The sequence below is a fragment of the Panulirus ornatus genome, chromosome 10, assembly GCF_036320965.1.
Source record: "Panulirus ornatus isolate Po-2019 chromosome 10, ASM3632096v1, whole genome shotgun sequence".
NCBI classification, from domain to species: Eukaryota; Metazoa; Arthropoda; class Malacostraca; order Decapoda; family Palinuridae; genus Panulirus; species Panulirus ornatus.
Window position 1 is genome coordinate 34,015,271 of NC_092233.1, and position 23,260 is coordinate 34,038,530.

At 45.4% G+C, this 23,260-nt stretch overlaps 1 protein-coding gene across 1 annotated transcript in view; it reads right to left on the minus strand.

Annotated features, from left to right (window-relative positions):
• LOC139750891 (uncharacterized) overlaps positions 1-23,260 on the minus strand; it is a 64,399-nt gene that overhangs the window by 23,883 nt on the left and 17,256 nt on the right. Inside the window, exon 5 of the mRNA XM_071665758.1 lies at positions 6,313-6,417. Within this exon, the coding sequence (XP_071521859.1) occupies positions 6,313-6,417 (105 nt within the window). The remainder of the gene's footprint in view (positions 1-6,312; positions 6,418-23,260) is intronic.

Genomic DNA, 23,260 nt, shown 5'->3' on the forward strand with positions numbered 1-23,260 from the left:
CCTACCACTTGGTTATTACTCCAGGCTACCCCACTGCTCCAACCCCAGTCTACCCCAGTGTTCCTTCCCCAGACTCTCCAGTGTTCCAACCCCAGGCTCCACTACAATACCATCCCACATACTGCTCCAACCCCAGACTCCCATACTGCTCTAACTCCAGGGTACTCTACTGCTCCAACCCAGGCTCCTCTACTGCTCCAACCCCAGGATTTCATGCAGTTCCAACCCCAAGCTCCCCACTGTTCCAACCCCAGGTTCCCTTACTGGTCCAACCCCAGTCTCCCCTACTGGTCCAACCCCAGATTCCCCTACATACCAACACCAGGCTCCTCTACTACTCAAACCTCAGGCTTTCCTACTGTTTCAACCCCAGGTTCCCTTACTGGTCCAACCCCAGTCTCTCCTACTGGTCCAACCCCAGATTCCCCTACATACCAACACCAGGCTCCTCTACTACTCAAACCCCAGGCTTTCCTACTGTTTCAACCCCAGGTTCCCTTACTGGTTCAACCTCAAGCTCCCCTATAATTCCAACCCCAGGCTTCTTTACTGTTCCAACCCCAGATTTCCCTACTCCCTCAACCCCAGGATCACCATTGTTCCAACCCCAGGCTTTCCTACTGTTCCAACCCCAGGCTCACATGCTGCTTCAACCCCAGGCTTCCCTACTCCCTCAACCCTAGGCTTCCATACTGTTCCATCCCAGGCTCTTTTACTGCTTCAACCTCAGGCTCCTCTACTGTTCCAACTCCAGGCTTCCCTTCTCTCTCAACCCCGGGTTCCCCTGCTGCTCCAACCCCAGGCTCCTTAACTGGTCCAACCCCAGGCTTCCCTACCCTCAACCCCGGGCTGCCCTACTGCTCCAACCCAAGGCTCCCTCTCTGGTCCAACCCCAGCCTTCCTTACTGTTCCAATCCCAGGCTTCCTTACTTCCTCAACCCCACGTTCTCCTACTGTTTCAACCACAGGGGCCCCTTCTGCTCCAACCACAGCTCCCCTGCCGTTCCAACCCCAGACTCCCCTACTGTTCCAACGACCCCCAGTCCCCCTTACTGTTCCAAACCTAGGCTCCCTTATTGGCAATCCCAGGCTCCTTCACCGTTCCATCTCCAGGCTCACTAACTTCTCCAACCCCCGGCTCCCCTACTGCTCCTACCCCAGTCTCCCCTACTGCTCCATCCCCAGACCCCCCAACCTTAGGTTCCCTTACTGCACCAACCCTAGGCTCCCTTACTGCACCAACCCCCGGCTCCCCTACTGCTCCAACCCCAGTCTCCCCTACTGCTCCATCCCCAGACCCCCCAACCTTAGGTTCCCTTACTGCACCAACCCTAGGCTCCCTTACTAAACCATCCTCAGGCTCCCTTACTGCACCAACCCTAGGCTCCCTTACTGCACCAACCCCCGGCTCCCCTACTGCTCCAACCCCAGTCTCCCCTACTGCTCCATCCCCAGACCCCCCAACCTTAGGTTCCCTTACTGCACCAACCCTAGGCTCCCTTACTAAACCATCCTCAGGCTCCCTTACTGCACCAACCCTAGGCTCCCTTAGGCTCCCTTACTGCACCAACCCCATGCTCCCTTAATGCACCAACCCCAGGCTCCCTTACTGCACCAACCCCAGGCTCCCTTACTGCACCAACCTCAAGCTCCCTTACTAAACCAACCCCAGGCTCCCTTACTAAACCAACCCCAGGCTCCCTTACTGCACCAACCCCAGGCTCCCTTACTGCACCAACCCTGGGCTCCCTTACTGCACCACCTCTAGGCTCCCTAACTGCTCCAACCCCAGGCTCACTTACTGCACCAGCCCCAGGCTCCCTTACTGCACCAACCCCAGGCTCCCTCAATGCACCAACCCCAGGCTCCCTCAATGCACCAACCTTAAGTTCCCTTACTGCAACAACCCCAGGCTCCCTTACTGCACTAACACTAGGCTCCCTTACTGCAACAACCCCAGGCTCCCTTGATGCACCAACCCCAGGCTCCCTCAATGCACCAACCCCAGGCTCCCTTACTGCACCAACCCTAGGCTCCCTTACTGCACCAACCCCAGGCTCCCTTACTGCACCAACCCTAGGCTTCCTTACTGCACCAACCCCAGGCTCCTCTACTGCACCAACCCCAGGCTCCCTTACTGCACCAACCCCAGGCTCCCTTACTGCACCAACCCCAGGCTCCCTTACTGCAACAACCCCAGGCTCCCTTACTGCACCAACCCTAGGCTCCCTTACTGCACCAACCCCAGGCTCCCTTACTGCACCAACCCCAGGCTCCCTTACTGCACCAACCCAGGCTCCCTTACTGCACCAACCCCAGGCTCCCTTAATGCACCAACCCCAGGCTCCCTTACTGCACCAACCCCAGGCTCTCTTACTGCACCAACCCCAGGCTCCCTTACTGCACCAACCCCAGGCTCCCTTAATGCACCAACCCCAGGCTCCCTCAGTGCACCAACCCCAGGCTCCCTTACTGCACCAACCCCAGGCTCCCTCAATGCACCAACCCCAGGCTCCCTTACTGCACCAACCCCAGGCTCCCTTACTGCACCAACTCCAGGCTCCCTTACTGCACCAACCTCAGGCTCCCTTACTGCACCAACCTCAGGCTCCCTTACTAAACCAACCTCAGGCTCCCTTACTGCACCAACCTCAGGCTCCCTTACTAAATCAACCCCAGGCTCCCTTACTGCACCAACCTCAGGCTCCCTTACTAAATCAACCCCTGGCTCCCTTAATGCACTAACGCCAGGCTCCCTTACTGCACCAACCCCAGGCTCCTTTACTGCACCAACCCTAGGCTCTCTTACTGCACAAATCCTAGGCTCCTTTACTGCACCAACCCCAGGCTCCCTTACTGCACCAACCCTAGGCTCCCTTACTGCACCAACCTCAGGCTCCCTTACTGCACCAACCCCAGGCTCTCTTACTGCACCAACCCCAGGCTCCCTTAATGCACCAACCCCAGGCTCCCTTACTAAACCAACCCCCGGCTCCCTTAATGCACCCACCCCAGGCTCCCTTATTGCACCAACCCTAGGCTCTCTTACTGCACAAATCCTAGGCTCCTTTACTGCACCAACCCCAGGCTCCCTTACTGCACCAACCCTAGGCTCCCTTACTGCACCAACCTCAGGCTCCCTTACTGCACCAACCCCAGGCTCTCTTACTGCACCAACCCCAGGCTCCCTTAATGCACCAACCCCAGGCTCCCTTACTAAACCAACCCCCGGCTCCCTTACTGCACCAACCCCAGGCTCCCTTACTGCACCAACCCTAGGCTCCCTTACTGCACCAACCCCAGGCTCCCTTACTGCACCAACCCTAGGCTCCCTTACTGCACCAACCTCAGGCTCCCTTACTGCACCAACCCTAGGCTTCCTTACTGCACCAACCCCAGGCTCCCTTAATGCACCAACCCCAGGCTCCCTTACTAAACCAACCCCCGGCTCCCTTAATGCACCCACCCCAGGCTCCCTTACTGCACCAACCCCAGGCTTCCTTACTGCACCAACCCCAGGCTCCCTTACTGCACCAACTCTAGGCTCCCTTACTGCACCAACCCCAGGCTCCCTTACTGCACCAACCCTAGGCTCTCTTACTGCGCCAACCTCAGGCTTCCTTACTGCACCAACCCCAGGCTCCCTTACTGCACCAACCCTAGGCTTCCTTACTGCACCAACCCTAGGCTCTCTTACTGCGCCAACCTCAGGCTTCCTTAATGCACCAACAATAGGCTCCCTTACTGCACCAACCCTAGGCTCTCTTACTGCACCAACCCTAGGCTCCTTTACTGCACCAACCTCAGGCTTCCTTAATGCACCAACAATAGGCTCCCTTACTGCACCAACCCTAGGCTCTCCTACTGCACCAACCCCAGGCTCTCTTACTGCGCCAACCCTAGGCTCCCTTACTGCACCAACTCCAGGCTCACTTACTGCACCAACCCTAGGCTCTCCTACTGCACCAACCCCAGGCTCTCTTACTGCGCCAACCCTAGGCTCCCTTACTGCACCAACTCCAGGCTCACTTACTGCACCAACCCTAGGCTCTCTTACTGCACCAACCCCAGGCTCTCTTACTGCGCCAACCCTAGGCTCCCTTACTGCACCAATCCCAGGCTTCCTTACTGCTCCAACCCCAGGCGTCTTTATTGCTCCAACCTGCACCACCCCACAACCTCTGCAGTGTCCTCTCATCACTCCTTCCTCCCAACCTCACACAACGTATCAGATTAACAGATGACACACAGTGGCCTTCAGGAGAGGATGTGTTACCCTCTACGTTGACACAACAAACATACCCCAGCAGTAGACACATGATCATATGATGATGATGACACAACAAACATACCCCAGCAGTAGACACATGATCATATAATGATGACACAACAAACATACCCCAGCAGTAGACACATGATCATATAATGATGACACAACAAACATACCCCAGCAGTAAACACATGATCATTATCGTCGCCCATTAATCATTATAGTATTGTTTGTCCTTTCGTAAAACCTCCACATTTTTTATCCTCTCACCCCACTACTGCTGCTGCTGCTGCCCCGCTCTTCGTCGCCCCAATCCTTTCCTCTCCCCATCTTTCTTATCACCCATCTCCCTCCGCTTCTCTCCCTCTCAACTGTGTCTCCTCCCTCAGCAATGGAAGCGGGTGGGGAAGTGATAACAAATAAGGAAAATATGGAGTGAGTATTGTGAAGGACTGATCAATGTGTTTGATGATAGAGTGACAGATGTCGGGTGTTTAGGTCCTAATGGTGGACGAAGTGGGTCATAGAGATTGGTTTGGTAGAGAGTGGTTTGGTGAATAGAGAAGTAGTGAAAGCCTTGCGTAAGATTAAATGTGGCAAGACGGCTGGTGTGGATGGTATTGCAGTTGAATTTCTTAAGGAACGGAATATCTGTGTTGATTAGTTAGTTAGGATTTGCAATGTATGTGTGGGTCATGAAGTGCCTGAAGATTAGATGATTTTATTTTTTCTTTTATGTCAGCTGAGACGGCACGGGTAATAGAGGCCCTAGTCCATTTCGTTAACCGCTACACTACGGAATGCATATATAGTACCACTGTATAAGGGCAGGGGAAGCACCACGGAATGCATGTATAGTACCACTATATGAGGGCAGGGGGAACAAAGATAAGTATTAGAATTACAGATAGATAAGTGTGTTGAGTGTAAGTGGGGTTAGTTGTACGGGAGAGTGGTGAGTATGTGGTGGCATGTACAGACCCTCAGACTGGGCAGGAACAATGTGGCTTCAGGAATGATACAGGATGTCTTGATCAGGTGTTTGCTTTAATTTTATGAGAAATATTTAGAGAAACAAAGATTTGTATGTGTCATTTATGGATCTGGAAAAAGTTGTTTGGTAGCGGTAGTACAGATGCTTTGTAGGTGTTACGAAGCAGTGAGGAAAATTTATCTAAGGTATAAAGCATGTGTGCGAGTGGGAAGAAAGGACTCTGCCTGGTGTTGGTTTCATGTTAGGTGGGTCTGTGATAGGGAACTGCGATGTCTTCGTGGCTCTTTATTCTGTATGTAGATGGGATAGTGAGAGAGGTGATTGTTGAGGTTTAGAGAGATAGGTGGGTCTGTAGTCTGTTGGGGGTTTCAGTGCTTGGAGGGTGAGTCAATTACTGTCTGCTTATGACACGCCTGTGGTGGCAGATTCGCGTGAGAAACTGTAGAAGCTGGTATCTGAGTTTGGAAGAGTGTACGATGGGAGAAAGTTGAGAGTCGATGGAATGAAAATAAGGTTAAAAGTTTAGCAGAGGAGATAGACAGGTCGGCTGGAGTGTGAATTTGAATGGAGGAAGCCTGAAGAAACTGTAGTGTTTTGGATAACTGGGAGTAGATATGGCAGCGGATGGAACAGTAGGAGCTGATGTGCGGCATACAATGGATGACGTGGGGAAGTTCCTGAGTGTTGAGTATGTGGGAGGAGGTCACTGTCTGTAGAGGCAAACATGGGTATGTTTGATGGTTCAGTAATCCCGACGGTGCTGTATGGATGCGAGACGTGGAGCCATCGTGGTAAAGATGAGGAGGAAGGTCCATCTGTTGGAAACGAAATGCCTAGTAACCATATGTGGTGTGAGACAGGTTGATCGGGTTAGAAATGATAGGATCTGTGAGAGAGAGAGAGAGAGAGAGAGAGAGAGAGAGAGAGAGAGAGAGAGAGAGAGAGAGAGAGAGAGAGAGGTGTTAGAGAGAAGAGAATAATGATCGAGAAAGCTGAAGATGGTTTGCCGAGCTGGCCTGGACGTTAGCACCACCAGCACCTAACTCACCTTGAGAGGGTTGCCTCCGAGGACCCACTCAAGCATCGAGGTCGCCCCGGTCCTGGTCTCTGGCAGGTCGTTGGTGCCCTTCTCGCCCACCAGGGATGACGTGATCTGGAACATATTTACGGTGAGAGTAACTGCTGACGGTGAGAGCTGGAGTGAGAGTACCTGCTGCTGTTACAGCCGTTGGGAGAGCTATAGAATAAGCGTAATACAGCTTATGAGCTTCACTGTCCAGCCAAGGCTCCAGCACTGCTGCTGTGAGTATGATGCCTAAACTGGGCCCTCGTGACTTACAGAAAGCAGTGCTTAAAGTGTGTAGCTGGGCTGCCCTCACTGCATGATGAGTGTAGCGGTACATACAGTGTGTGGAGGGGCTACCTTCACTGCATGATGAGTGTAGCGGTACATACAGTGTGTGGAGGGGCTACCTTCACTGCATGATGAGTGTAGCGGTACATACAGTGTGTGGCTGGGCTGCCCTCACTGCATGATGAGTGTAGCAGTACCTTCAGTGTGTAGCTGGGCTACCTTCACTGCATGATGAGTGTAGCAGTACCTTCAGTGTGTGTGTGTGTGGGGGGGGGGGGGGAGGGGCTGTCTTTACTGCATAATGAGTATAGTAGAACCTAAAGTGTGCGATGCGGCTACCTTCACCGCATAGTGAATGTAGCACTGCCTATAGTGTGTGGCGGGGCTGTGGTCAATGCATGGTGAGGGTAGCAGAAGATGAGGGTGAATTTTGCTACATTATCAGGGATGAAGATGGGGGATGTGTTGAGAACAAGCAGCGCAACATAGTATCAACAAGGATAGAGTGGCGTACAGCACACCATGTGCGGCCACATACTATGGGAATGCAGGACGAGGTATTACCATAAGGATCAGTGAACATAATGCTGATGTACGTCATCACAGGACGTTGAATGTGTGTGTGTTGTCCACACAGACCATCACTGGCAACTGCCAATGGGGCAAGAGGTGAATGTAGTGCATGAGGGAGTGATCAAGTAAGGTAGAAAGGCCGTGGAAGTTGCCTACATACGTGCGGATGTAGAGGGTGATGAAGCAACGCATCCTTCTATAGTCCATACATTGCCCTAAGCCAGGATTCGAACCAGCACCAATTGTGTGGCATCCGGGAATGCTAAGAGTAGGTTATCGGTGTCCCTCATATAGTAACGGTACCATTTGTCTAGTGGTTAGAATTCCTGGTGAAAGTTCGACTCCTTACTACTGGAGGACATTTCACACACACACACACACACACACACACACACACATATATATATATATATATATATATATATATATATATATATATATATATATATATATATATATATATATATATATATATATATATGATAGTTAACAACAGAGGACTGAGCCTTAGAGGGAATATCTCCACTTGGCCACCTTCTATGTTTCTTCTTTTGGAAAATTAAAAAAAAAAAACGAGGGGAGGATTTCCAGCCCCCCGCTCCCTCCCCTTTTAGTCGCCTTCTGCGACACGCGTGGAATACGTGGGAATTATTCGTTCTCCCCTATCCCCAGGGATAATCATATATATATACATGTGTCTCGCTAGTTGTACTTTAAAACTTGGTATATTAGACGCATATCTACATACGTATGTACGTTACAGTTCTTTGTGTATACATCAGTAATGTGTGTGCACACGTCTATGCGTAAGACAGGGTGCGTCACAAGGTGTGTGTGTGTGTGTGTGTGTGTGTGTGTGTGTGTGTCGGGTTTGGGTGGAAGGCGCTCCGTTAGCCTGGCCCGTGGCTACTGCTGGGGCCGCCAACTGTGTACTTACCTATTATACTGTCGAGTGAGGAAGTTCTACACTCTTGAAGCCTCACTAGTGTGTACTTACCTATTATACTGTCGAGTGAGGAAGTTCAACACTCTTGAAGCCTCACTAGTGTGTACTTACCTATTATACTGTCGAGTGAGGAAGTTCTACACTCTCGAAGCCTCACTTGTGTGTACTTACCTATTATACTGTCGAGTGAGGAAGTTCTACACTCTTGGAGCCTCACTAGTGTGTACTTACCTATTATACTGTCGAGTGAGGAAGTTCTACACTCTTGAAGCCTCACCAGTGTGTACTTACCTATTATACTGTCGAGTGAGGAAGTTCTACACTCTTGAAGCCTCACTAGTGTGTACTTACCTATTATACTGTCGAGTGAGGAAGTTCTACACTCCTGAAGCCTCACTAGTGTGTACTTACCTATTATACTGTCGAGTGAGGAAGTTCTACACTCTTGAAGCCTCACTAGTGTGTACTTACCTATTATACTGTCGAGTGAGGAAGTTCTACACTCTTGAAGCCTCACTAGTGTCTAGGTGTAATCATCTCGTGTATCTCTTGTACGGGGAGGGCGTTCGACGGTCATGGGGTCCTATCTGGTAAACTTTCTCAACTATAATGCAACATTTTCCACTACTTAATGCTGTCCACAATTACTATGTCGTTAGTCACTTCCATTCATTCACGATTCTTATATTATGAAATCACTTCCTGACATCTGGCTTAACTTCACGTTATGTTCTCTGGTAGTTCTGTCCTGGCATTTTCAAAAGACTGTTCTCTATTGATGTCAACAATCTGGCTTAAAACCCATAAAGGTTGTGATCATCCCTTACACCGTTTTCTTCTAATTCTGGCATTCTTTGTAATTGTTCTCCTCTGTATGATGAGTGGATGCGTGTTGCGTGTGGGAAACGATGAACAAGTGCATAGTATTATATATATATATATATATATATATATATATATATATATATATATATATATATATATATATATATATTATCCCTGGGGATAGGGGATTAAGAATACTTCCCACGTATTCCCTGCGTGTCGTAGAAGGCGACTAAAAGGGGAGGGAGCGGGGGGCTGGAAATCCTCCCCTCTCGTTTTTTTTTTTTAATTTTCCAAAAGGAGGAACAGAGGGGGGGTCAGGTGAGGATATCCCACAAAGGCCCAGTCCTCTGTTCTTAACGCTACCTCGCTAACGCGGGAAATAGCGAATAGTTTAAAAAAAAAAAAAAAAATATATATATATAGGAGTAGCAATACTCCTGAAACAGGAGTTGTGGGAGTATGTCATAGAATGTAAGAAAGTAAATTCTCGATTAATATGGGTAAAACTGAAAGTTGATGGAGAGAGGTGGGTGATTATTGGTGCATATGCACCTGGGCATGAGAAGAAAGATCATGAGAGGCAAGTGTTTTGGGAACAGCTAAATGAGTGTGTTAGCGGTTTTGATGCACGAGACCGGGTTATAGTGATGGGTGATTTGAATGCAAAGGTGAGTAATGTGGCAGTTGAGGGAATAATTGGTATGCATGGGGTGTTCAGTGTTGTAAATGGAAATGGTGAAGAGCTTGTAGATTTATGTGCTGAAAAAGGACTGATGATCGGGAATACCTGGTTTAAAAAGCGAGATATACATAAGTATACTTATGTAAGTAGGAGAGATGGCCAGAGAGCGTTATTGGATTACGTGTTAATGGACAGGCGTGCGAAAGAGAGACTTTTGGATGTCAATGTGCTGAGAGGTGCAACTGGAGGGATGTCTGATCATTATCTTGTGGAGGCTAAGGTGAAGATTAGTATGGGTTTTCAGAAAAGAAGAGTGAATGTTGGGGTGAAGAAGGTGGTGAGAGTAAGTGAGCTTGGGAAGGAGACCTGTGTGAAGAAGTATCAGGAGAGACTGTGTACAGAATGGAAAAAGGTGAGAACAATGGAAGTAAGGGGAGTGGGGGAGGAATGGGATGTATTTAGGGAATCAGTGATGGATTGCGCAAAAGATGCTTGTGGCATGAGAAGAGTGGGAGGTGGGCTGTTTAGAAAGGGTAGTGAGTGGTGGGATGAAGAAGTAAGAGTATTAGTGAAAGAGAAGAGAGAGGCATTTGGACGATTTTTGCAGGGAAAAAATGCAATTGAGTGGGAGAAGTATAAAAGAAAGAGACAGGAGGTCAAGAGAAAGGTGCAAGAGGTGAAAAAAAGGGCAAATGAGAGTTGGGGTGAGAGACTATCAGTAAATTTTAGGGAGAATAAAAAGATGTTCTGGAAGGAGGTAAATAGGGTGCGTAAGACAAGGGAGCAAATGGGAACTTCAGTGAAGGGCGTAAATGGGGAGGTGATAACAAGTAGTGGTGATGTGAGAAGGAGATGGAATGAGTATTTTGAAGGTTTGTTGAATGTGTCTGATGACAGAGTGGCAGATATAGGGTGTTTGGGTCGAGGTGGTGTGCAAAGTGAGAGGGTTAGGGAAAATGATTTGGTAAACAGAGAAGAGGTAGTAAAAGCTTTGCGGAAGATGAAAGCCGGCAAGGCAGCAGGTTTGGATGGTATTGCAGTGGAATTTATTAAAAAAGGGGGTGACTGTATTGTTGACTGGTTGGTAAGGTTATTTAATGTATGTATGACTCATGGTGAGGTGCCTGAGGATTGGCGGAATGCTTGCATAGTGCCATTGTACAAAGGCAAAGGGGATAAGAGTGAGTGCTCAAATTACAGAGGTATAAGTTTGTTGAGTATTCCTGGTAAATTATATGGGAGGGTATTGATTGAGAGGGTGAAGGCATGTACAGAGCATCAGATTGGGGAAGAGCAGTGTGGTTTCAGAAGTGGTAGAGGATGTGTGGATCAGGTGTTTGCTTTGAAGAATGTATGTGAGAAATACTTAGAAAAGCAAATGGATTTGTATGTAGCATTTATGGATCTGGAGAAGGCATATGATAGAGTTGATAGAGATGCTCTGTGGAAGGTATTAAGAATATATGGTGTGGGAGGAAAGTTGTTAGAAGCAGTGAAAAGTTTTTATCGAGGATGTAAGGCATGTGTACGTGTAGGAAGAGAGGAAAGTGATTGGTTCTCAGTGAATGTAGGTTTGCGGCAGGGGTGTGTGATGTCTCCATGGTTGTTTAATTTGTTTATGGATGGGGTTGTTAGGGAGGTAAATGCAAGAGTTTTGGAAAGAGGGGCAAGTATGAAGTCTGTTGGGGATGAGAGAGCTTGGGAAGTGAGTCAGTTGTTGTTCGCTGATGATACAGCGCTGGTGGCGGATTCATGTGAGAAACTGCAGAAGCTGGTGACGGAGTTTGGTAAAGTGTGTGGAAGAAGAAAGTTAAGAGTAAATGTCAATAAGAGCAAGGTTATTAGGTACAGTAGGGTTGAGGGTCAAGTCAATTGGGAGGTGAGTTTGAATGGTGAGAGGCTGGAGGAAGTGAAGTGTTTTAGATATCTGGGAGTGGATCTGTCAGCGGATGGAACCATAGAAGCGGAAGTGGATCATAGGGTGGGGGAGGGGGCGAAAATTTTGGGAGCCTTGAAAAATGTGTGGAAGTCGAGAACATTATCCCGGAAAGCAAAAATGGGTATGTTTGAAGGAATAGTAGTTCCAACAATGTTGTATGGTTGCGAGGCGTGGGCTATGGATAGAGTTGTGCGTAGGAGGATGGATGTGCTGGAAATGAGATGTTTGAGGACAATGTGTGGTGTGAGGTGGTTTGATCGAGTAAGTAACGTAAGGGTAAGAGAGATGTGTGGAAATAAAAAGAGCGTGGTTGAGAGAGCAGAAGAGGGTGTTTTGAAATGGTTTGGGCACATGGAGAGAATGAGTGAGGAAAGATTGACCAAGAGGATATATGTGTCGGAGGTGGAGGGAACGAGGAGAAGAGGGAGACCAAATTGGAGGTGGAAAGATGGAGTGAAAAGGATTTTGTGTGATCGGGGCCTGAACATGCAGGAGGGTGAAAGGAGGGCAAGGAATAGAGTGAATTGGAGCGATGTGGTATACAGGGGTTGACGTGCTGTCAGTGGATTGAATCAAGGCATGTGAAGCGTCTGGGGTAAACCATGGAAAGCTGTGTAGGTATGTATATTTGCGTGTGTGGACGTGTGTATGTACATGTGTATGGGGGGGGTTGGGCCATTTCTTTCGTCTGTTTCCTTGCGCTACCTCGCAAACGCGGGAGACAGCGACAAAGTATAAAAAAAAAAAAAAAAAAAAAAAAAAATATATATATATATATATATATATATATATATATATATATATATATATATGAACTACATAAGTGCACATAAACGCGCACTTCGACAGAACATACGAACTGCCAACAGCCAGGATCTAACCCGGGACCTCTGCATAGAAGACGGGAGCACTACCGCTAGGGAAATGACTATTCGAGTACTGTGTAATAGAATACCCTTCGTCTCACGTTGTGGAGTTAGGTTAGGTAGAATTCCATCTGCTGGTTGTGTGAGCCTGATGGGAAATGACCGGTCTAGACCACGTTGCTCACCAACGTAAGCTAAGGGTATTCGTTTATATAGTACTCGAATAGTCATTTCCCTGTTAGGGGCGATCATAGCCCAGCAGCAGTGCTCCTGCCTGCCACGCAGAGGTCCCGGGTTAGATCCTGGCTGTTGAAGGTGGTGGAGGATGTGTGGATCAGGTGTTTGCTTTGAAGAATATATGTGAGAAATACTTAGAAAAGCAAATGGATTTGTATGTAACATTTATGAATCTGAAGAAGGCATATGATAAAGGATACTCTGTGGAAGGTATTAAGAATGTATGGTGTGGGAGGTAAGTTGCTTGAAGCAGTGAAAAGTTTTTATCGAGGATGTAAGACATATGTACGAGTAGGAACAGAGGGAAGTGATTGGATCCCAGTGAATGTCGGTTTGCGGCAGGGGTGTGTGATGTCTCCATGGTTGTTTAATTTGTTTATGGATGGGGTTGATAGGGAGGTGAATGCAAGAGTTTTGGAGAGAGGGGCAAGTATGCAGTCTGTTGTGGATGAGAGAGCTTGGGAAGTGAGTCAGTTGTTCGCTGATGATACAGCGCTGATGTTTGGTTCGGGTGAGAAACTGCAGAAGCTGGTGACTGAGTTTGGTAAACTGTGTGAAAGAAGAAAGCTGAGAGTAAATGTGAATAAGAGCAAGGGTATTAGGTACAGTAGGGTTGAGGGACAAGTCAATTGGAAGGTAAGTTTGAATGGAGAGAAACTGGAGGAAGTGAAGTGTTTTAGATATCTGGGAGTGGATTTGGCAGCGGATGGAATCATGGAAGCGGAAGTGACTCACAGGGTGGGAGAGGGGGCGAAAGTTCTGGGAGCGTTGAAAAATGTGTGGAAGGCGAGAACATTATCTCGGAAAGCAAAAATGGGTATGTTTGAAGGAATAGTGGTTCCAACAATGTTATAGGGTTGCAAGGCGTGGGCTATAGATAGAGTTATGCGGAGGAGGGTGGATGTGCTGGAAATGAGATGTTTGAGGACGATATGTGGTGTGAGATGGTTTGATCGAGTAAGTAATGAAAGGGTATATATATATATATATATATATATATATACATATATATCTTTCTTTCATATTATTCGCCATTTCCCGCATTAGCGAGGTAGCGTTAAGAACAGAGGACTGGGCCTTTGAGGGAATATCCTCACATGGCCCCCTTCTCTGTTCCTTCTTTTGGAAAATTAAAAAAAAAATGAGAGGGGAGGATTTCCAGCCCCCCGCTCCCTTCTCTTTTAGTCGCCTTCTACGACACGCAGGGAATACGTGGGAAGTATTCTTTCTCCCCTATCCCCAGGGATAATATATATATATATATATATATATATATATATATATATATATATATATAATCCTCCCATCCTTGTATTTTTTAACTTTCTAAAATGGGAAACAGAAGAAGGAGTCACGCGGGGAGTGCTCATCCTCCTCGAAGGCTCAGACTGGGGTGTCTAAATGTGTGTGGATGTAACCAAGATGTGAAAAAAAGGAGAGATAGGTAGTATGTTTGAGGAAAGGAACCTGGATGTTTTGGCTCTGAGTGAAAGGAAGCTCAAGGGTAAAGGGGAAAAGTGGTTTGGGAATGTCTTGGGAGTAAAGTCAGGGGTTAGTGAGAGGACAAGAGCAAGGGAAGGAGTAGCAGTACTCCTGAAACAGGAGTTGTGGGAGTATGTGATAGAATGTAAGAAAGTAAATTCTCGATTAATATGGGTAAAACTGAAAGTTGATGGAGAGAGATGGGTATTTATTGGTGCATATGCACCTGGGCATGAGAAGAAAGATCATGAGAGGCAAGTGTTTTGGGAGCAGCTGAATGAGTGTGTTAGTGGTTTTGATGCACGAGACCGGGTTATAGTGATGGGTGATTTGAATGCAAAGGTGAGTAATGTGGCAGTTGAGGGAATAATTGGTATACATGGGGTGTTCAGTGTTGTAAATGGAAATGGTGAAGAGCTTGTAGATTTATGTGCTGAAAAAGGACTGGTGATTGGGAATACCTGGTTTAAAAAGCGAGATATACATAAGTATACGTATGTAAGTAGGAGAGATGGCCAGAGAGCGTTATTGGAGTACGTGTTAATTGACAGGCGCGCGAAAGAGAGACTTTTGGATGTTGATGTGCTGAGAGGTGCAACTGAAGGGATGTCTAATTATTATCTTGTGGAGGCTAAGGTGAAGATTTGTATGGGTTTTCAGAACAGAAGAGTGAATGTTGGGGTGAAGAGGGTGGTGAGAGTAAGTGTGCTTGGGAAGGAGACTTGTGTGAGGAAGTACCAGGAGAGACTGAGTACAGAATGGAAAAAGGTGAGAACAATGGAAGTAAGGGGAGTGGGGGAGGAATGGGATGTATTTAGGGAATCAGTAATGGATTGCGCAAAAGATGCTTGTGGCATGAGAAGAGTGGGAGGTGGGCTGATTAGAAAGGGTAGTGAGTGGTGGGATGAAGAAGTAAGATTATTAGTGAAAGAGAAGAGAGAGGCATTTGGACGATTTTTGCAGGGAAAAAATGCAATTGAGTGGGAGATGTATAAAAGAAAGAGACAGGAGGTCAAGAGAAAGGTGCAAGAGGTGAAAAAAGAGGGCAAATGAGAGTTGGGGTGAGAGAGTATCATTAAATTTTAGGGAGAATAAAAAGATGTTCTGGAAGGAGGTAAATAAAGTGCGTAAGACAAGGGAGCAAATGGGAACTTCAGTGAAGGGCGCAAATGGGGAGGTGATAACAAGTAGTGGGGATGTGAGACGGAGATGGAGTGAGTATTTTGAAGGTTTGTTGAATGTGTTTGATGATAGAGTGGCAGATATAGGGTGTCTTGGTCGAGGTGGTGTGCAAAGTGAGAGGGTTAGGGAAAATGATTTGGTAAACAGAGAAGAGGTAGTAAAAGCTTTGCGGAAGATGAAAGCCGGCAAGGCAGCAGGTTTGGATGGTATTGCAGTGGAATTGATTAAAAAAGGGGGTGACTGTATTATTGACTGATTGGTAAGGTTATTTAATGTATGTATGACTCATGGTGAGGTGCCTGAGGATTGGCGGAATGCGTGCATAGTGCCATTGTACAAAGGCAAAGGGGATAAGAGTGAGTGCTCAAATTACAGAGGTATAAGTTTGTAAAGTATTCCTGGTAAATTATAAGGGAGGGTATTGATTGAGAGGGTGAAGGCATGTACAGAGCATCAGATTGGGGAAGAGCAGTGTGGTTTCAGAAGTGGTAGAGGATGTGTGGATCAGGTGTTTGCTTTGAAGAATGTATGTGAGAAATACTTAGAAAAGCAAATGGGTTTGTATGTAGCATTTATGGATCTGGAGAAGGCATATGATAGGGTTGATAGAGATGCTCTGTGGAAGGTATTAAGAATATATGGTGTGGGAGGCAAGTTGTTAGAAGCAGTGAAAAGTTTTTATCGAGGATGTATGGCATGTGTACGTGTAGGAAGAGAGGAAAGTGATATGTTCTCAGTGAATGTAGGTTTACGGCAGGGGTGTGTGATGTCTCCATGGTTGTTTAATTTGTTTATGGATGGGGTTGTTAGGGAGGTAGATGCAAGAGTTTTGGGAAGAGGGGCAAGTATGAAGTCTGTTGGAGATGAGAGAGCTTGGGAAGTGAGTCAGTTGTTGTTCGCTGATGATACAGCGCTGGTGGCTGATTCATGTGAGAAACTGCAGAAGCTGGTGACTGAGTTTGGTAAAGTGTGTGAAAGAAGAAAGTTAAGAGTAAATGTGAATAAGAGCAAGGTTATTAGGTACAGTAGGGTTGAGGGTCAAGTCAATTGGGAGGTAAGTCTGAATGGAGAAAAACTGGAGGAAGTAAAGTGTTTTACATATCTGGGAGTGGATCTGGCAGCGGATGGAACCATGGAAGCGGAAGTGGATCATAGGGTGGGGGAGGGGGCGAAAATTCTGGGAGCCTTGAAGAATGTGTGGAAGTCGAGAACGTTATCTCGGAAAGCAAAAATGGGTATGTTTGAAGGAATAGTGGTTCCAACAATGTTGTATGGTTGCGAGGCGTGGGCTATGGATAGAGTTGTGCGCAGGAGGATGGATGTGCTGGAAATGAGATGTTTGAGGACAATGTGTGGTGTGAGGTGGTTTGATCGAGTAAGTAACGTAAGGGTAAGAGAGATGTGTGGAAATATAAAGAGCGTGGTTGAGAGAGCAGAAGAGGGTGTTTTGAAATGGTTTGGGCACATGGAGAGAATGAGTGAGGAAAGATTGACCAAGAGGATATATGTGTCGGAGGTGGAGGGAACGAGAAGTGGGAGACCAAATTGGAGGTGGAAAGATGGAGTGAAAAAGATTTTGTGTGATCGGGGCCTGAACATGCAGGAGGGTGAAAGGAGGGCAAGGAATAGAGTGAATTGGATCGATGTGGTATACCGGGGTTGACGTGCTGTCAGTGGATTGAATCAGGGCATGTGAAGTGTCTGGGGTAAACCATGGAAAGCTGTGTAGGTATGTATATTTGCGTGTGTGGACGTATGTATATACATGTGTATGGGGGTGGGTTGGGCCATTTCTTTCGTCTGTTTCCTTGCGCTACCTCGTAAACTCGGGAGACAGCGACAAAGGAAAAAAGAAAAAAAAAAAAGATATATATATATATATATATATATATATATATATATATATATATATATATATATATATACATAATTTTTCAAGGCTAGATCATGTAGTTTCACACGTCATCAGCGTCACCAACCAAGCCACCACAAGGCACACATCATAACAACACAGAAAGTAACATAACACAAACTTCCCTCCACAAGTTACACAACTCATGAAACAACGAAACCAACTCACACTCACAACCACTCACCATCACTAGAAACCAACTTACACAACCACAAACCATCACTAGAAACCAACTTACATAAACAACCACTCACCATCACTAGAAACCAACTCACACTAACAACCACTCACCATCACCAGAAACCAACTCACACACAACCACTCACCATCACTAGAAACCAACTCACACACAACCACTCACCATTACTAGAAACCAACTCACACACAACCACTCACCATCACCAGAAACCAACTCACACACAACCACTCACCATTACTAGAAACCAACTCACACACAACCACTCACCATTACTAGAAACCAACTCACACACAACCACTCACCATCATTAGGAATCAGAGAACAAATCCAAACACTAGACAACACCATCACTAACCTAATAGCACTATCAATAATCTAACAACACCATCACTAACCTAATAGCACTATCAATAATCTAACAACACCATCACTAACCTAACAACACCATCACTAACCTAACCTAACCTAACCTAACAACACTATCATTAACCTAACAACACTATCATTAACCTAACAACACCATCACTAACCTAACAACACCATCACTAACCTAACAACACTATCATTAACCTAACAACACTATCATTAACCTAACAACACCATCACTAACCTAACAACAACATCACTAACCTAACAACACCATCACTAACCTAACAACACTATCATTAACCTAACAACACCATCACTAACCTAACAACACCATCACTAACCTAACAACACTATCATTAACCTAACAACACCATCACTAACCTAACAACACCATCACTAACCTAACAACACTATCATTAACCTAACAACACCATCACTAACCTAACAACACTATCATTAACCTACCAACACCATCACTAACCTAACAACACTATCATTAACCTAACAACACCATCACTAACCTAACAACACTATCATTAACCTAACAACACTATCATTAACCTAACAACACCATCACTAACCTAACAACACCATCACTAACCTAACAACACTATCATTAACCTAACAACACCATCACTAACCTAACAACACCATCACTAACATAATAGCACTATCAATAATCTAACAACACCATCACTAACCTAATAGCACTATCAATAATCTAACAACACCATCACTAACCTAACAACACTATCACTAACCTAACAACACTATCATTAACCTAACAACACCATCACTAACCTAACAACACTATCATTAACCTAACAACACCATCACTAACCTAACAACACCATCACTAACCTAACAACACCATCACTAACCTAACAACACCATCACTAACCTAACAACACCATCACTAACCTAACAACACCATCACTAACCTAACAACACCATCACTAACCTAACAACACTATCATTAACCTAACAACACCATCACTAACCTAATAGCACTATCAATAATCTAACAACACCATCACTAACCTAACAACACCATCACTAACCTAACAACACATCACTAACCTAACAACACTATCACTAACCTAACAACACCATCACTAACCTAACAACACTATCACTAACCTAACAACACCATCACTAACCTAACAACACCATCACTAACCTAACAACACTATCAATAACCTAACAACACCATCACTAACCTAACAACACCATCACTAACCTAACAACACCATCACTAACCTAACAACACTATCATTAACCTAACAACACCATCACTAACCTAACAACACCATCACTAACCTAACAACACCATCACTAACCTAACAACACCATCACTAACCTAACAACACCATCACTAACCTAACAACACTATCACTAACCTAACAACACCATCACTAACCTAACAACACTATCACTAACCTAACAACACCATCACTAACCTAACAACACCATCACTACCTAACACACTATCATTAACCTAACAAACACCATCACTAACCTAACAACACTATCATTAACCTAACAACAACATCACTAACCTAACAACACCATCACTAACCTAACAACACCATCACTAACCTAACAACACCATCACTAACCTAACAACACCATCACTAACCTAACAACACCATCACTAACCTAACAACACCATCACTAACCTAACAACACTATCATTAACCTAACAACACCATCACTAACCTAACAACACTATCATTAACCTAACAACACCATCACTAACCTAACAACACCATCACTAACCTAACAACACCATCACTAACCTAACAACACCATCACTAACCTAACAACACCATCACTAACCTAACAACACCATCACTAACCTAACAACACCATCACTAACCTAACAACACTATCATTACCTAACAACACCTATCACTAACCTAACAACACCATCACTAACCTAACCTAACCTAACCTACTATCATTAACCTAACAACACATCATTAACCTAACAACACTATCACTAACCTAACAACACCATCACTAACCTAACATCACCATCACTAACCTAACAACACCATCACTAACCTAATAACACTATCATTAACCTAACAACACTATCATTAACCTAACAACACCATCACTAACCTAACAACACCATCACTAACCTAACAACACCATCACTAACCTAATAACACTATCATTAACCTAACAACACTATCATTAACCTAACAACACCATCACTAACCTAATAGCACTATCAATAATCTAACAACACCATCACTAACCTAATAGCACTATCAATAATCTAACAACACCATCACTAACCTAACAACACTATCATTAACCTAACAACACCATCACTAACCTAACAACACCATCACTAACCTAATAGCACTATCAATAATCTAACAACACCATCACTAACCTAATAGCACTATCAATAATCTAACAACACCATCACTAACCTAATAACACTATCATTAACCTAACAACACTATCATTAACCTAACAACACCATCACTAACCTAACAACACCATCACTAACCTAACAACACCATCACTAACCTAACACCACCATCACTAACCTAACAACACCATCACTAACCTAACAACACCATCACTAACCTAACAACACCATCACTAACCTAACAACACCATCACTAACCTAACAACACTATCATTAACCTAACAACACTATCATTAACCTAACAACACCATCACTAACCTAACCTAACCTAACCTAACAACACTATCATTAACCTAACAACACTATCATTAACCTAACAACACTATCATTAACCTAACAACACCATCACTAACCTAACATCACCATCACTAACCTAACAACACCATCACTAACCTAATAACACTATCATTAACCTAACAACACTATCATTAACCTAACAACACCATCACTAACCTAACAACACCATCACTAACCTAACAACACCATCACTAACCTAATAACACTATCATTAACCTAACAACACTATCATTAACCTAACAACACCATCACTAACCTAATAGCACTATCAATAATCTAACAACACCATCACTAACCTAATAGCACTATCAATAATCTAACAACACCATCACTAACCTAACAACACTATCATTAACCTAACAACACCATCACTAACCTAACAACACCATCACTAACCTAATAGCACTATCAATAATCTAACAACACCATCACTAACCTAATAGCACTATCAATAATCTAACAACACCATCACTAACCTAATAACACTATCATTAACCTAACAACACTATCATTAACCTAACAACACCATCACTAACCTAACAACACCATCACTAACCTAACAACACCATCACTAACCTAACAACACCATCACTAACCTAACAACACCATCACTAACCTAACAACACCATCACTAACCTAACAACACCATCACTAACCTAACCTAACCTAAACACCGACATACAACCTGAAGACTGACACTCCTTCCTTAACATGAGGAATCACAAGACCTGAGGGAACTCTCCTGCTACAGGTCCTAACAAGACCTGAGGGAACTCTCTTGCTACAGGTCCTAACAAGACCTGAGGGAACTCTCCTGCTACAGGTCCTAACAAGACCTGAGGGAACTCTCCTGCTACAGGTCCTAACAAGACCTGAGGGAACTCTCTTGCTACAGGTCCTAACAAGACCTGAGGGAACTCTCCTGCTACAGGTCCTAACAAGACCTGAGGGAACTCTCTTGCTACAGGTCCTAACAAGACCTGAGGGAACTCTCTTGCTACAGGTCCTAACAAGACCTGAGGGAACTCTCTTGCTACAGGTCCTAACAACTTATTGAACGTTCACATGAAACACTACGGCCCACTTTTAATTCAACAACACATATTAGCAACTACTTCCAGCTATACAACACAATCTTTGACGTGGAAACTTGTCAACATATTACCAATCCTAAAATCTTCCAAACCACCCAACTCTCCCACGTCCTTCCTCCTCATTCTATCCTCAGTAACCAAACATTCCCACCAAAAAGATTATCAATAAAATCAAGCAAAACGTTCCATTCTCACCCACACAGTGTGACCTCAGACACTACCACTACACTACACGCTGAGCGTAGACATGTTACAATGTCGCTCGACCAACCACAACCCCATCCCTCACGGTACTAGTGACAATAGACATCAACAGAGCATTTGACACTGACCCACGACACACCATGACGTAAGATACACTTGGCACCATCCTTCACAGCAGCTACGAAAAGTGGATGACCAACTTCACAGCCAGCCGCCATGCCAGAGTCACTCACCTTTAAGACACTTAAACTCTACATCGGAGTTCCCAAAGGCGCAGTTCTCTCTCCTACTCTGTTCAGTCTTGTCTTACACGACCTTCCATTATCGCTGGCAAAACTCAACGTGAAGTTCCTGTCGTATGGACAGACAACCTCGGTATCATATCTGAACACTGTAGAGAACACAGTAGCAACAGCACACATGTATCACTGTATGACATGACTGGAACGATGGCTTACATAGAACAAAATGTCTGCGTCTCCTAGAGAAGTCCTCAATTACTCTTTTAACTCCAGACAGATATGGATCCAGCTCGCATCCTCCACACTCTGAGCGGTCAACCTCTCCCACTGAGCAAAACACCAACTATTCTAGGCATCACGTACGATAAACACATGACATTCACTCTGCATACTAACAGCATCAACACATAAACAACATGCAGACTGAATGCCCTCAGAACACTGACTGGCACCAGAGTTGCAGAAAAAGAATCCATCCACATCTTGTACAGACAATGTATCAGCTCCACTGTAAACAATGCCTCACCTGCCTGGTCTTCCATCAGCTCAAAAGCAGATATAACAAAGTTGAAAACCACACGAATTAGTGCACTCAAAACAATGCCTGGCTGCCTAAGAACCACAAAGACTCATCACCTCCATAATGAAACAAAAGATCCTGCCACTACAGTACCACCTCTACATGCTCGGCTCTCAATTCTGTACAGCATAACCAGACCCCTCCCACCCAGACCACACTGTAACTAACCACCAACCCCCAGGTAGAGATGACAAGCGTACCCCTGCCTCACACTCCCGTAACCTCTGCTCACAGATCCCCCCACCCCCCGCCCCCACCAGATACAAAGCTGACAAAATACAGACGCACTGTAATAGCCCGACAACCACTAAACAACCAACCTCCCAGCTGGGTCTTGAACCTCAACCCACCATACATACACCCATCAGAAACCACACTCTCCAGACAAGCACGCGTCACACACGCCCGGGACATCGCTCATCACTACAACACTACGAACGGTGTTTGAACACAACCCAGGACGCTTCATGCCAACGATGCAACCTCCACTACAAGAAGACACCCAACACTCACTTCTCAGTTGCCCTGCACTTCCTACACATAGACGTACACACTTCACAA